Source organism: Carica papaya, chromosome 9, assembly GCF_054855325.1.
Source record: "Carica papaya isolate Zhongbai chromosome 9, ASM5485532v1, whole genome shotgun sequence".
In the NCBI taxonomy this organism is placed as follows: Eukaryota; Viridiplantae; Streptophyta; class Magnoliopsida; order Brassicales; family Caricaceae; genus Carica; species Carica papaya.
This window is the reverse complement of record NC_142317.1, coordinates 33,040,394-33,052,815: the sequence shown is the minus strand read 5'-3', so window position 1 is coordinate 33,052,815 and position 12,422 is coordinate 33,040,394. Positions and strand designations below refer to the sequence as shown.

Sequence of the window (12,422 nt, the reverse complement as noted above, 5' to 3'; positions counted from 1 at the left end):
ATTTAATTTTCTTGAGCGTACTTTTGAAATTTTAAATTTCAATTTATAAAATTTATTTTTGAGAGAGAAAAAAATATTGATTTTAATCTTTTAATCATTTCTAAATATTATATAAAATAAAGTGGTAACTCCTCAAAAAGTATTGAGAAAACAAATTGTATAAGTTAAAATTTATTGATTTTGAGTAAAACAAATATTGTGAAAGATATAACTTATGTACCTTGAAAAATATTTTTTTTTTGAAAGGTATAACTTATCGAGGTAGAGGAAATAAACATCTCGAACCTCTATGAATTGTGTTTCTATCTTCTCTCCCTTGCTCTTAATTCAATTGCTTGTGTTATTAGTTTCTGAGTTGTAATGATTATTTTAAATTATGTTATTTAAGTTAAATTAAAAATTTGTCAGTTCACTATTATTATCTAATATAATGTAAAATTAACTCGATAGAAAGTTAAAGTTGTAAAATAATTAGATTGAGTTTGAAATTACTAAAATTATAAAAATTTAATTCGTTTCAGATGAGATTGTTTCGGTAATTCGAGATAATAATTTGATTTTAATTTTTTATATAAGTTATTACAAAGTAGATTAATATTATAGAAGCTATGTGATTAGTAAAACTTAATTTATTGAAGACTCTCTTTAAATTTGTTTATCTTTGTCTCTCAGTATTGACCATCTAAATACATATATATATATATATTTTTTTTTAGCCACCATAACATAATTGTCACATGGTAATTACATGTTTACAAATTTTTATTATTTTTTTGACAAATGGATTCACTCAAAATTAAGTTAAAAAAAAAAAATCATGAACTTAAACTTAAAATATTTGAAACCCAAATTGAAAAATAGGTGAAAATTCATTGAAAATTTTTGTAACTAAAAATATTCAATCTCAAACCAGGTAAAATTTTGGATATGTAATCTTAAAAGCTACACGTGGAAGACTCTGTATGGTTAGACCACAAGAAACGAATCTAAGAAATTGGTGGCTGAGAAAGTTTCCAAGTGGGACAGGAAAAATCAGACCAAAAATCTTCAAGTACCAATAAGGTGAGAGTTATAGATTTACGGAGATAAGACCTCAGATTCCCAGGATAAGTAGTTGTTCCTCTGGTGAAGTAATATATATATATATACACCCCCAAGTCTCCTACTCAAGATCATCAAAAACTTCAAACCAGAATCAGCAATGGCAGCCTCAACAATGGCCCTCTCTTCCCCTTCTCTCGCCGGAAAGGCTGTGAAGCTGTCTCCCTCAGCTCCTGAGTTGATGGGAAACGGCCGTGTGTCCATGAGAAAGACGGCGTCCAAATCTGTTTCCTCCGGCAGCCCATGGTACGGTCCGGACAGAGTCAAATACTTGGGTCCATTCTCCGGCGAGCCACCGTCCTACTTGACCGGTGAATTCCCAGGTGACTACGGCTGGGACACTGCTGGTCTCTCTGCTGACCCAGAAACCTTTGCCAAGAACAGAGAGCTGGAAGTCATTCACTGCAGATGGGCCATGCTCGGAGCTCTTGGCTGTGTCTTCCCTGAGCTCTTATCTCGCAACGGTGTTAAGTTCGGTGAGGCTGTTTGGTTCAAGGCAGGATCTCAGATTTTCAGCGAAGGTGGTTTGGACTACTTGGGTAACCCAAGCTTGATCCATGCACAGAGCATCTTAGCCATCTGGGCTACACAGGTGATTTTGATGGGTGCCGTGGAGGGTTACAGAGTTGCAGGCGGTCCACTGGGAGAGGTGACCGATCCCATTTACCCTGGTGGTAGCTTTGACCCATTGGGTCTGGCTGATGACCCAGAAGCCTTTGCTGAGCTCAAAGTCAAGGAAATTAAGAATGGTCGGTTAGCCATGTTCTCTATGTTCGGTTTCTTTGTTCAGGCCATTGTTACAGGAAAAGGTCCATTGGAGAACTTGGCTGACCACCTTGCTGATCCTGTAAACAACAATGCCTGGGCTTACGCCACCAACTTCGTTCCTGGAAAATGAGCTTGTAATTGAAATTAATGTGTGATTTTCAGATTTTAATTCAAGGTGGCGGTGTGTTTGTGTATAGTTTTTCTGCAGAGCAGTAGCGTGTGAAGCTGTTTCTTTTTACCAGTCTCAATGCATCTTTCTATTCTTTCTTATTTCCTCATGAGATTCTGTGTTATTGCTTCTTCATTTTTGCATGTTGTTCGATCTGGACTAACTACGATCTGTTCATGGGTCCTATTATATTGGACTGATAAATCCGGTAAATTGAAAAAGAAAATAAAAGATTATGTTTATATTATGTATATACATAGGTATAAAACTTAAAAAACCAAACAATCCAGTTGAATCTTAATCTTCAAGATTCTCCCCATTTTCAAGCTGCTTAAGCTTCATTCTCCTTCTGCCTCCCTTCTTCCAGACCCCTTGAAGCTTCTTCTTCCTTCTTTCTTGGCTCACATGGCACATTCCAGCCATTTTCTTTCTGCTTTCTTCTTTCTGTTTTCTTATGCAGATTTTAAAAAAGTAGACAGAAAGGCGAGAGGAAAATGGTAAAAAGATATAGGCTATACTGTATATACTTTTATTATTGTTTTAGCAACTTCTTAATAATTTTAAATTGTGGGGCTATGGTGGATACACATACATATATATATATATATATATAGCATATCTTAATTAAAACAAAATGAGCTTTACTAGATATAAGGTTGTGTAAGCGGAGATGTATGTACAGTCTTGGTATGGTGTTTTACTAAAGAGAGAGAATGGAGAGGAGACCTGTGGAGACAGGAGCAGTTCCAGATGCTAGTGTAAACCTGTGGTAGAGGTTTACTGTTTAATATTTAATTAATTTTTAATAAAATTAGAAATATATATAAATAATAGGCTGTGAGGTTATATATATTCTTTTTATTTTTATTAAATTTTTAATTAAAATAATTTTTTTTTTAAAAAGAAAAAATTGACCTTCTCAGATCTAGATTGAGCCAGGCTGAACCCTAAGTTCAATTGGACCGTCCTCCATTTTTTGGTCGGTCCAAATATATACCGATACACAATTATAATTTTTGTAACCTAACAGATAATAAATAAAAATTAAAATCAAAATATACTTTTAACAAATTAAAACACAGAAATTACAATTTGTAAATTTTTTAAAAAAAGATTTTAAATTTTTAATAAAATTTGTCTTGAAAGTTCAAAAAAATTATTTCCACTTAATACACCACTCTGGAGTCCCTAAACATCCATACTTCATCAATCTATAAGTAATCACCTGTCACATTTGAATTCAGTTAAAGAACCAATCACACTTCATACTACAACTATATAATCCAAATATACAACATAAACTGTAAGCTTTTCCCTGATGCTCACTATGCAAAAGCAGAAAACACAAAGGAATTCCAATGAATTCATCATAACGAGTAAGATATAGCCATGATAAGTGTGAATCACATGAAGGACACTGACCTTCTCGCTAAAACATAGATCTATTTAGTGTCGAGAGCAAGACTAACTAAAGCTCGGAATTCTGAGATGGCTGTCGTCTCAAAGTTCCAGCTACGTGAGAGGTTGAAATGAGTAAAATTCTGATTTATCACTCAACAATGAAAAGGTTCCACTGCTTATTTATAGAGACTACATGGTGCAAGAGCAAAATTAAGACGAGAAGTGCACATAGGAAATACAGTAGAGAATAATATAAGAAACTACCGGACCAGACAGCGTGCCCATTAATATACAAGCAAGACAAATGGCATAGTATCATCGATACCGGAAACCATTACTTCCAAGACCGAGGTAAATTATTAACTCAAAGCTAATCATCATCGTCAAGAACACTCCGGCGCCTCTGGATCTGTACAATTGGGGCAAAAGAAGGAAACATTGCAAAAAATCCCATCATTTATATGTATTTATTTATTTCTAATGGAGCTCAAGCATGCAAAAGACAACAGTTACCAATTAGAATAACTTACGGTGACTTTCGTCTGTTTAGTTGTTTGGGTGTTTATCTGCTCCAGCAATGATATTAGTCTCTCTTCAGAAACCTACAAAAGCAAAGGTTATCTAAGAAGAATTAAGTTGTTTATGATACAGAAGGGTATTAGTTTTTGCAACTGGCAGCACATAACATATTTCTCCCTATTGCATCAACACACAACCTTCTCAACTATCTGACCCATCTGAGCAGCTCTTAGTAGAACGTCCTCAACGCCTCTTGCCTTCTCAGGTTTCACCAAAGCAATTCGTGCGACTACAAGAACATAAACAGAAGACAGATAAGCAAAATACAGAATATACATGCACTCATTAATATAAATGTATAAAAGATGTTAGTACAATAAGTAGCGTTAAACACCTTACTCTAATTTACTCATTTACTAAAATAACTGGTAGGGTGTTGATCAAGGTCCTAAAAATGACTTTAATAAGGAAAAAAAAAAACCATTCTGCCAATTTTTTAAAGTTTACCATCCTGATGCCCTCTTAAGAATTAACAACCCATATAAATATATATTATCATGGAAGTCAAAATATTTGCAATAGATAATATATATTTTTCTACTGTAGACTTAGAAATGGAAATTTCTGATATATTTTTTAATTAGAAGAATCAAATATGATAGTACTCCAGTTAATGCTTAATAGGAAAATCAATTTATCTCTCACATATCAGATCAAACATCAACTTTGCCGTCAAAGTAGCATGTCAATTCATAAATGATCTGACAGAAAAACTCATGGAAGTAGTGTTTCGAATCCTCAGGTACCTAAAGATGACTGTTGAACAAGCACTATTATTCAAAAGGGGCACAAATCAGAAAGTTAAGATATACACTGACATGGATTAGGCTGGTTCCATAAGTAATGGAAGATCCACCTTTGGATACTGTACACATATATGGGGAAACCTAATCACTTGGCGAAGTAAGAAGCAATTAGTAGTGTCTAGGAGACGTGTTGAGACTGAATTTAGAGCCTTAGCAAATGGCATTTAAGAAGAAATGTGAATATAAGTGTATTGTGTAAACTGATGATTCCACCTTCAGGGCCTATGAAGGTCTTCTGTGACAATCAATCAGCCATAAGAATAACAGAAAATCCAGGTCACCACGATTAAACAAAACATGTTGAGATTAATAAGCATTTCATTGAAAAGTATTTCAAAAAAAAAAGAAGCCATTTCATTAAAAAGAAGATAGAAACAGGAATGATATCCTTATGGTACACTAGGTACTGCCATCAAACTGCAGGCATCTTCACTAAAGCAATACCTATGAAGACTTTCGATGAACTTAATCTTAAGCTAGGTTTGCTGAAATATTTACAAACCAACTTAAGGGGGAAACCAGATACCTAATTTGGGTATCCTCGGGAAATCTTCTAAATGAGAAGCAGAATAATTTGCTTCCCAAAATAAGAAGATATTTTCTTGATGAGGCTGATGCTATTTGTACAATTTCTTTTTCTGGTTCTTTCCTAACAAACTTTCATATATTTATATATACACACATATATATATGTACATATACCTGGTACTCTATATTGAAAAGTGTAGAATAAAATCACATATTTGATTCTGGTTAAAACCTTCAGATGGAAACCTAATCAACTTGAAAGGCTAATTCAAATTTGGACTTACGTCTCTCTCGTGCTTCAGCAGACAAAATTTGGCTCAGCATCATTTGCCTGCGCTCTTCAGCCTCCCTAAGCCAATTAATTTGAAATAGGAGTTTGATTACTTTCTTTGAAAAAGAATTATAACTAAAAACAACTATATTCAGAAACCAACCTTTTGGAATCTTCCTGAGCTTTCTGCTGTTCAGGATTCTGTTGATTTCCCTGCACAGAAGTGAAATCAAATTAGTTCCATGAACAAAAACAAGAAAGTAATAAGTGTTTTTTATAGAAGAAGAAGAAGCCTTATTAAAAGGGAGAAAAAAATACAAATGATTGAGGATAAGACATCCTCCTAATTTTAACAGGCTATAACAAATTAACAATCCTTAAACCCTTAAAAATAACAAAAAATATATATATGTAGGGGTGATTAATTACCATGCCATGTTGAGCCATTAATTCTTGCATTCTTCTCTGCCTGATTGCTTCCAACTCAGGGTCAGCCTATATTACAATTATATGGGCATTTAAAAACAAAGGTGCCCCAGAAAAAAATAATAATAATAACACAAGTAAAACTAATGAAGCCAAATATATCTGAGAATAAATAGAGGTGACAGAATATCTCCTTCAACTCTCTTAACATCATCAATGCCACAGCAACAATATATATTGCATGCCGATTCAAAGCAGAGAATATATCCAGGGGTAAAAGTTACAGGATGATTTCATTGGAGATGATATATTGATAACATGGGAGAAGTGAAAAAAGGTAAAAGCTATGATTTTCTCAAGTCTGAAAGCACATCGAAGTATGTCCACTAAATCATATGTATATATGCTGTACAGACATAAAAGTGTAATACAGTCTTCGTTAGATGATGATTGTGCTAAAACACAACAAAGACAGCTAAAAATTAAAATATTTACTTTAGTTCATGCTAACCCAAAATGACCAATACATTTTTTCCATAAGAACTATCAGAAAAATTATGGTCTTCATTCTACAATTTATAGACTTCCTAGGCCAACTCCTTCAAATTGCAAAGTAATACTAAAAAGGGAAAAAAATGTAAAATAAAATAATCAACATCAAACACAATGTACACCAAAGGGGTTCCCCTACTTGTTTTGTGCTAGAGGTGGATGCCTACCCACCAGGACTGGCACAACATTAACAACTACTATTGCAATTTTTTTTTTTCGAGAAAAAAGGAAAAGAACACGACTGTAAATCCTAGCAAACTTATGAATCAACTTTTTGTATGAATGCCTTATAAGATATATCTTTCACTAATTAAAGCTACCATGAAATCCATCACATAATTATTATTTGTCATTTGCACTTACAGAGGAAACAGTGCCTATTTAGTGTGTTAGGGGTCCCCAACAGATAGGGATTACGACAGGCCAGTTTCTAAGCAGGTTTCAGAAAACCCAAACCCAACCCAAATATAAAAGTAGAAAACCTTAACCCATCCCAGGTGCAGGACAGGTTAATAAAAGTAATGTTTTTTTTTTTTTTTGGCCAGAGCGAGTTGTGCCAGTTAAACCCATTCCAATCCCCTCGCTGAAGATGAGAAATTATTTTATGATCAAGATGAGAAATTTACACAAGGCAAAAATCAATGCAATTATACTAATATTCATTGTAATTATTTAAACATTTGTTTTTAGGATAAGACACTCAACATCATATTGCCTCGCCTAGGTTGCTCACTTTACTATCTGCCACATTTATTCCTGTCAAACTACTCCTGATCATGTTTATGCGGAAACCAGAAATATGCTCAAACATATTCACTAGTGTGGGCACATTGGTAACAAACTAAGAAATGCTAACACCTAAAAAATTAGGAAATAATACAGCTAACATAGACAGAAAACTAATAAAATCTTATACTACCTCTATAGTAATAAATTCCTAAACAGTATAATGATTTTATAATTTACTATTGAATACTATATTTTATTAATTTATTATTTAATTAGTATTTAGTATTATGTAATTAGAATTCTATGAGAATAATGATCTCATGTTATTAGAATTATAATAGAATAAAAATTTTCTTATTAGTAAATTAGAAATTCTATAAATACCCTAAATGTAACAACCTAAATAGTGAGAAATAAAATTATTTATTTTTTCTCTAAAAATCAACATGGTATCATAACCAAATAAAATTATTTTAGAGTTCTAATTTTAAGATTCTTTTTAAACTCAAAAATAACACAATATACTGGATTGGTATCTTTTTATTCAAATCTATTCTCATCACCACCCAAAATGAATTTGAACCCGCCGATGTGTTCTGTGATGTTTAGGTGATTTTCAGCGGTAATAGAGGCGCCGATAAAAAGGTACAGCCGCACTCTGCAAGCGCTAGTAAAAAGTGCAGACGCACTCTAGAGGTGCCGGTAAAGAGTGTCCCACATCTATAAGCGCCAATAAAAAGATGCAATCACACATCCACCAGAACTGATAAAAAGTTACAGTCGCACATCTACAGATGCTGATAAAAAAAGATCGTTTTATTCTGTTTTTCTGTGCACGTTCTGAAATCTGTCCGGAGAAGACGAGTCAAACCGACTTCGAGCTGTTTTTTGAGCCGAACCTGAGCTATTTTAGAGCTGAACCCGAGCCTTTTAGAGCCGAGCTGAGTTGTTTTGAGCCTGATCGAGCTGTTTTGAGTCGGACCAAGCCGTTTTGAACCGGGACGAGCCATTTTGAGGCAGGGCGAGCTGTTTTGAGCCAGGACGAGCCATCTTGAGCTGAGTCGAGCCGTTTTAGCCGAATTGAGCGCGCGTACACCTCTAGTAGATTGCATAATGACTTTTCATAACTTACTTTACAAGTTGGGCATGTACAATATCCCTGCACCAATTTGAGGAAGGGGGTGTTGAATACCATATTTTTTTATTTTATTGTTTAATCAGTTAATTATTTAATTATTTAGTATTATATAATTAGAATTTTATGAGAATAATGATCTCATATTATTAGAATTATAGTAAAATAAGAATTTTCTTATTAATAGATTAGAAATTATATAAATACCCTAAGTGTTACAACTTAAATGGTGAGAAATAAATTTTTTTTTTTTTTTTTCCAAAAATCAACATTTACTCATATCAATTTTTGGCTCCCCATGCTAATAGATTTCTAAATAGTATAATGATCTTATAGTTGTAGGTTTGGATGCCACTTTTTCCTCATTTAACCCATGCTAGGTTTGCTCCTGAAACTTGTAAACTTTCATCTTTATACAGTTGTCTGGTTTTGGGAGGGAGTAAGCAATATTCCACACTTTGGAAGGGCCTATTTTCCTAGTCTTTGGTGGAGATGCAAAAGTTTCAAATCCGCAGTCTTGGTTTATGAAGAACATTCCACATTGTTTCTTTAAGGAATCCTTCTTTCTACACTAAAAATGGATTGAGTTCCAATCTTATTGTGAGACTTCCATTTTATCGGTTTTCAATGTTTTTCTGCACGTTCTTCCTACACCACTCACTCGTCTCTTCCATCTTGTATAGCTTATCCTCCTCTAAATTGTATTTTTCATTTCTTAATTTGATATTTTCTTCTTCTATCAAAAACTGATAATCTGGAAAAAAGACACCACAAAACACACTTTTGTGATTAGTGACCTCGTGGAAACTTCAGAAGTAACACTACTTGAATGGGTTGAAATAGCATCTGAAAAACCGTGCTCCTTAAAATTGCATAAGCTAGTCTTCTCAAAAAATAAATAAATAAATAAAAATGCATAAGCTAGTGAAATTGCGCTTGTCCGACCACATGAACAAAGACATATCATCAAATCGCACCTTCAAGAAACACAACAAGGTTTCTCTTCCCTCTAATTATACTTAATCCCATGAACCCTTCAAAGTTACTTTCTAGCATCAACATCAATTCTAAAGACACAAACTCACCAAACCCTAAACCTAAACTTGGTTACCCACCGGAAGTATATCGTTCGAAATACTAACAAAAAGCCTGTAAACTCCTTTGAAACGGAGAAAAGCGAGCTCACTGATGCAAAATTTACTACCGAATGGAAACAGTTAGACTCATTGATATAAAGAAGAATCATAAATTCGATTTCTCAGTAAGCACATAGCGAAATGGATATTGAAATGAATTAAATTGGCAGCATCTCCCAATTACAGATAACAGAAGCTGGTGAAACCTAATGAATATACGGTTGCGGAGACCAGAAAGGTTACCATTGATAATGATGAGAGATATCTCGTCGAACTCCTGCAAGGCCGAGGAAAGAAAGAAGATTTGCACGCAGAGACAGAATTTCTTCTTCGTTTCTTCTAAGAAGGCAGAGAATCTGCGTGCAGACTATTTAAGGCATAGCGTTGATGAAACGCGATTTATTTATTTATTTAATAATAATTTGTAAAAAGTAAATAAATATCTACCTTTTTTTAAAAAAAATTTTCTCCGAAGTTTTTCTTTAATTTATTATATTTATTATAAACTTTGAGGATGTAACATCCAACTAAAATAAAATTTTATTTTATTATTTTTATTTTTATTTATTTAATTTTTTATTTAATTTAATTTAATGAAAATAAAAATAATAATAATGATAAAATTAGGTAAAAATATTATTTGGATTTAATTGAAATTGATTTTGGAAAAAAGATGTGAAAATTTGAATTCTGGGAGTGTTTTTGAAAAGAAAATCGAAAACTGGGGGGTCAAAATGCAATTTAGAAAAATTGTGACACGTTAGCACCCACCTCAGCAGCCATGTCAGCGGCCCGGTCAGCAGCCCCGGCCAACCAGGACCCGTCGCGTGGCAAGGCAACACTGACCAAGGAACGGACCACGTAGGCGCACTGTAGAGCCGTATTCAGACCCCGAAACAAGTAAGGACCCCTCACCCTATTTCGTATCACGGTATTAAAGCTAAATAAGTAATTAAATTATACTGTGTGACTTTATAGATGTATAATTGATTAAGGTTGTCAATGGAACCCGAGTCTGATACAGTGTTGATCTGTTATTGTCTGATTTAATTTCCAGTATTAAATGCAGCATGATGTTTGATGTAATTATGTATGGTCTCGTATGCATGAACTATGGTTCTTTTATTTATGGTTTGTATTATGGTGAACCCGGTACTGTATTGTCTTATTTGTTGTCAATTATTGGTTTACATATTTTGTATGATTGGATGATTGAGATTAAGGAAAAAGGCAAAAAGGTTATGTGAATTGATAAGTGGATAATGTGGACAGCCTGACTAGATATCTTGGGAGATGGTGGATGGACCGGGTCCGTAGGGAACCCTACCGGGAACGTGGTCTCTCATACCGGACAGGGTATGGAGACCTTATGTGTTTTGGCGCCCATACCGGACGGGGTATGGGGACGGCCCGTTTCACCCTCATACAGGACGGGGTATTGAGGTTAATGGTTTTGGCTTCCATATCGGACGAGGTATGGGGACGGCCTTGGAATCAGGTTGTAAATGTTAATGGTTCACGTGTAGAGGGGACTCCTTATGGATCCTCATGGATACTAGTAGGCTGGTAAAAGAAGAAATCTGTTTCCTGATGATTGAAATGTAAAGGTGTGATATATGTTATGTTATAAAGTGTGTATGATTTCATGATATTGTAAGGTTATTGTTTTCATATGTTGTTTTCATTGATCTCGCCGAGGTAAGTGGACAGTAAAAGTTTTTATGTTAATAAACGAGTTCGTTATAAATTATGCTCAATTGGTCATTTTTGTTTTCTACCCACCTTTACTTCCGTGACGGTGAGATAGTGTGATGTTTTTACTGGGTTGGTGTAGCTCATTCCTTATTTAACCATTTCAGATCAGAAAGACATTGTTCCCGAGTCCGTTCCGCAGGAAGACGGCGAAGGGGACGCCTAAAGACTCCATAGCTATATTTATAGTTCTTATCTCGAGTATTTCTTTTAGTTAGTTTGTTCTTTCATATTTTGAGTACGTTTTGGTTATTGTGTACGGGATATTAATCAAAATTTTTATTACGCTTCCACATTTGATATTTTTAATATATAAATTTTATTTAAATTTGCGGGGCCATTACAGAGAATGTATAATAAAATATAATTATAAGAAATATAAAAAATAAGAGAATAATATAAAAAAATAAATTATAAATCTTTTTTCAAATTCTATGAAATTTAAAACCTCGTAATATTCTAATTTTAATATCTATTTTAAAATAAAAAGTTATTTAATTAAAAATTTTATCGAAAAAGCTCAGAAGAATAAAATTTTAGTGAAAAAAAAAATACAACATATGATAACTCGTTTTAATTAAAATATCATTTTACTTCTTTAAGATAATATATATCAATATTATATACTAATTTTTTTAAAATATCATAATTGATAATGATTTGGTAAAAAAATAAGTTCAAATTGTTGCTTGAATAAATTTGTTGAATTTTAATATTACTACTTTTTTAAAAATCACGGGTGAATAATAATTTTAATAAAATATATTTTATTCTGTTACATTTAGTATATCATTTCTTTTAAATGAATTGTGCATATAACACTCGTAAAATTTTGTTAATATTTTTTTTTTATAAGATAGATCATATGTCTCTCGAATATATTAAATCATTGATCTCAGTCATACACATTATCGATATACTTCATGGATAGTAAATATTTATGTATTATTTAAAGAAATAACAATAAATATTTATTTTGTAGATAATTATAATATTACTGTATTATCATATACGAATAAAATAATATATTTAAAATTTAACTTTACGTGAATTAAATAAATATCTTGCA

The 12,422-nt window shown here is 33.0% G+C and overlaps 2 protein-coding genes across 2 annotated transcripts; one reads left to right on the top strand and one right to left on the bottom strand.

Annotated features, from left to right (window-relative positions):
* The first annotated feature begins 1,159 nt into the window (after positions 1 to 1,159).
* LOC110819729 (chlorophyll a-b binding protein of LHCII type I, chloroplastic) lies at positions 1,160 to 2,139 on the top strand. Its single transcript, XM_022049033.2, has one exon. The coding sequence runs from the start codon at positions 1,202 to 1,204 to the stop codon at positions 1,997 to 1,999; it is 798 nt and encodes a 265-aa protein (XP_021904725.1). The 5' UTR covers positions 1,160 to 1,201; the 3' UTR covers positions 2,000 to 2,139.
* Positions 2,140 to 3,568: 1,429 nt separating this feature from the next.
* LOC110819630 (double-stranded DNA-binding family protein) lies at positions 3,569 to 9,985 on the bottom strand. The gene is made up of 7 exons (XM_088210708.1): positions 9,845 to 9,985; positions 6,053 to 6,118; positions 5,787 to 5,836; positions 5,637 to 5,701; positions 4,156 to 4,247; positions 3,970 to 4,041; positions 3,569 to 3,848 (listed from the first exon to the last, which is right to left on the bottom strand). The coding sequence occupies exons 1-7, from the start codon at positions 9,845 to 9,847 to the stop codon at positions 3,810 to 3,812; spliced, it is 387 nt and encodes a 128-aa protein (XP_088066834.1). The 5' UTR covers positions 9,848 to 9,985; the 3' UTR covers positions 3,569 to 3,809.
* Between the last annotated feature and the right edge of the window lie 2,437 nt (positions 9,986 to 12,422).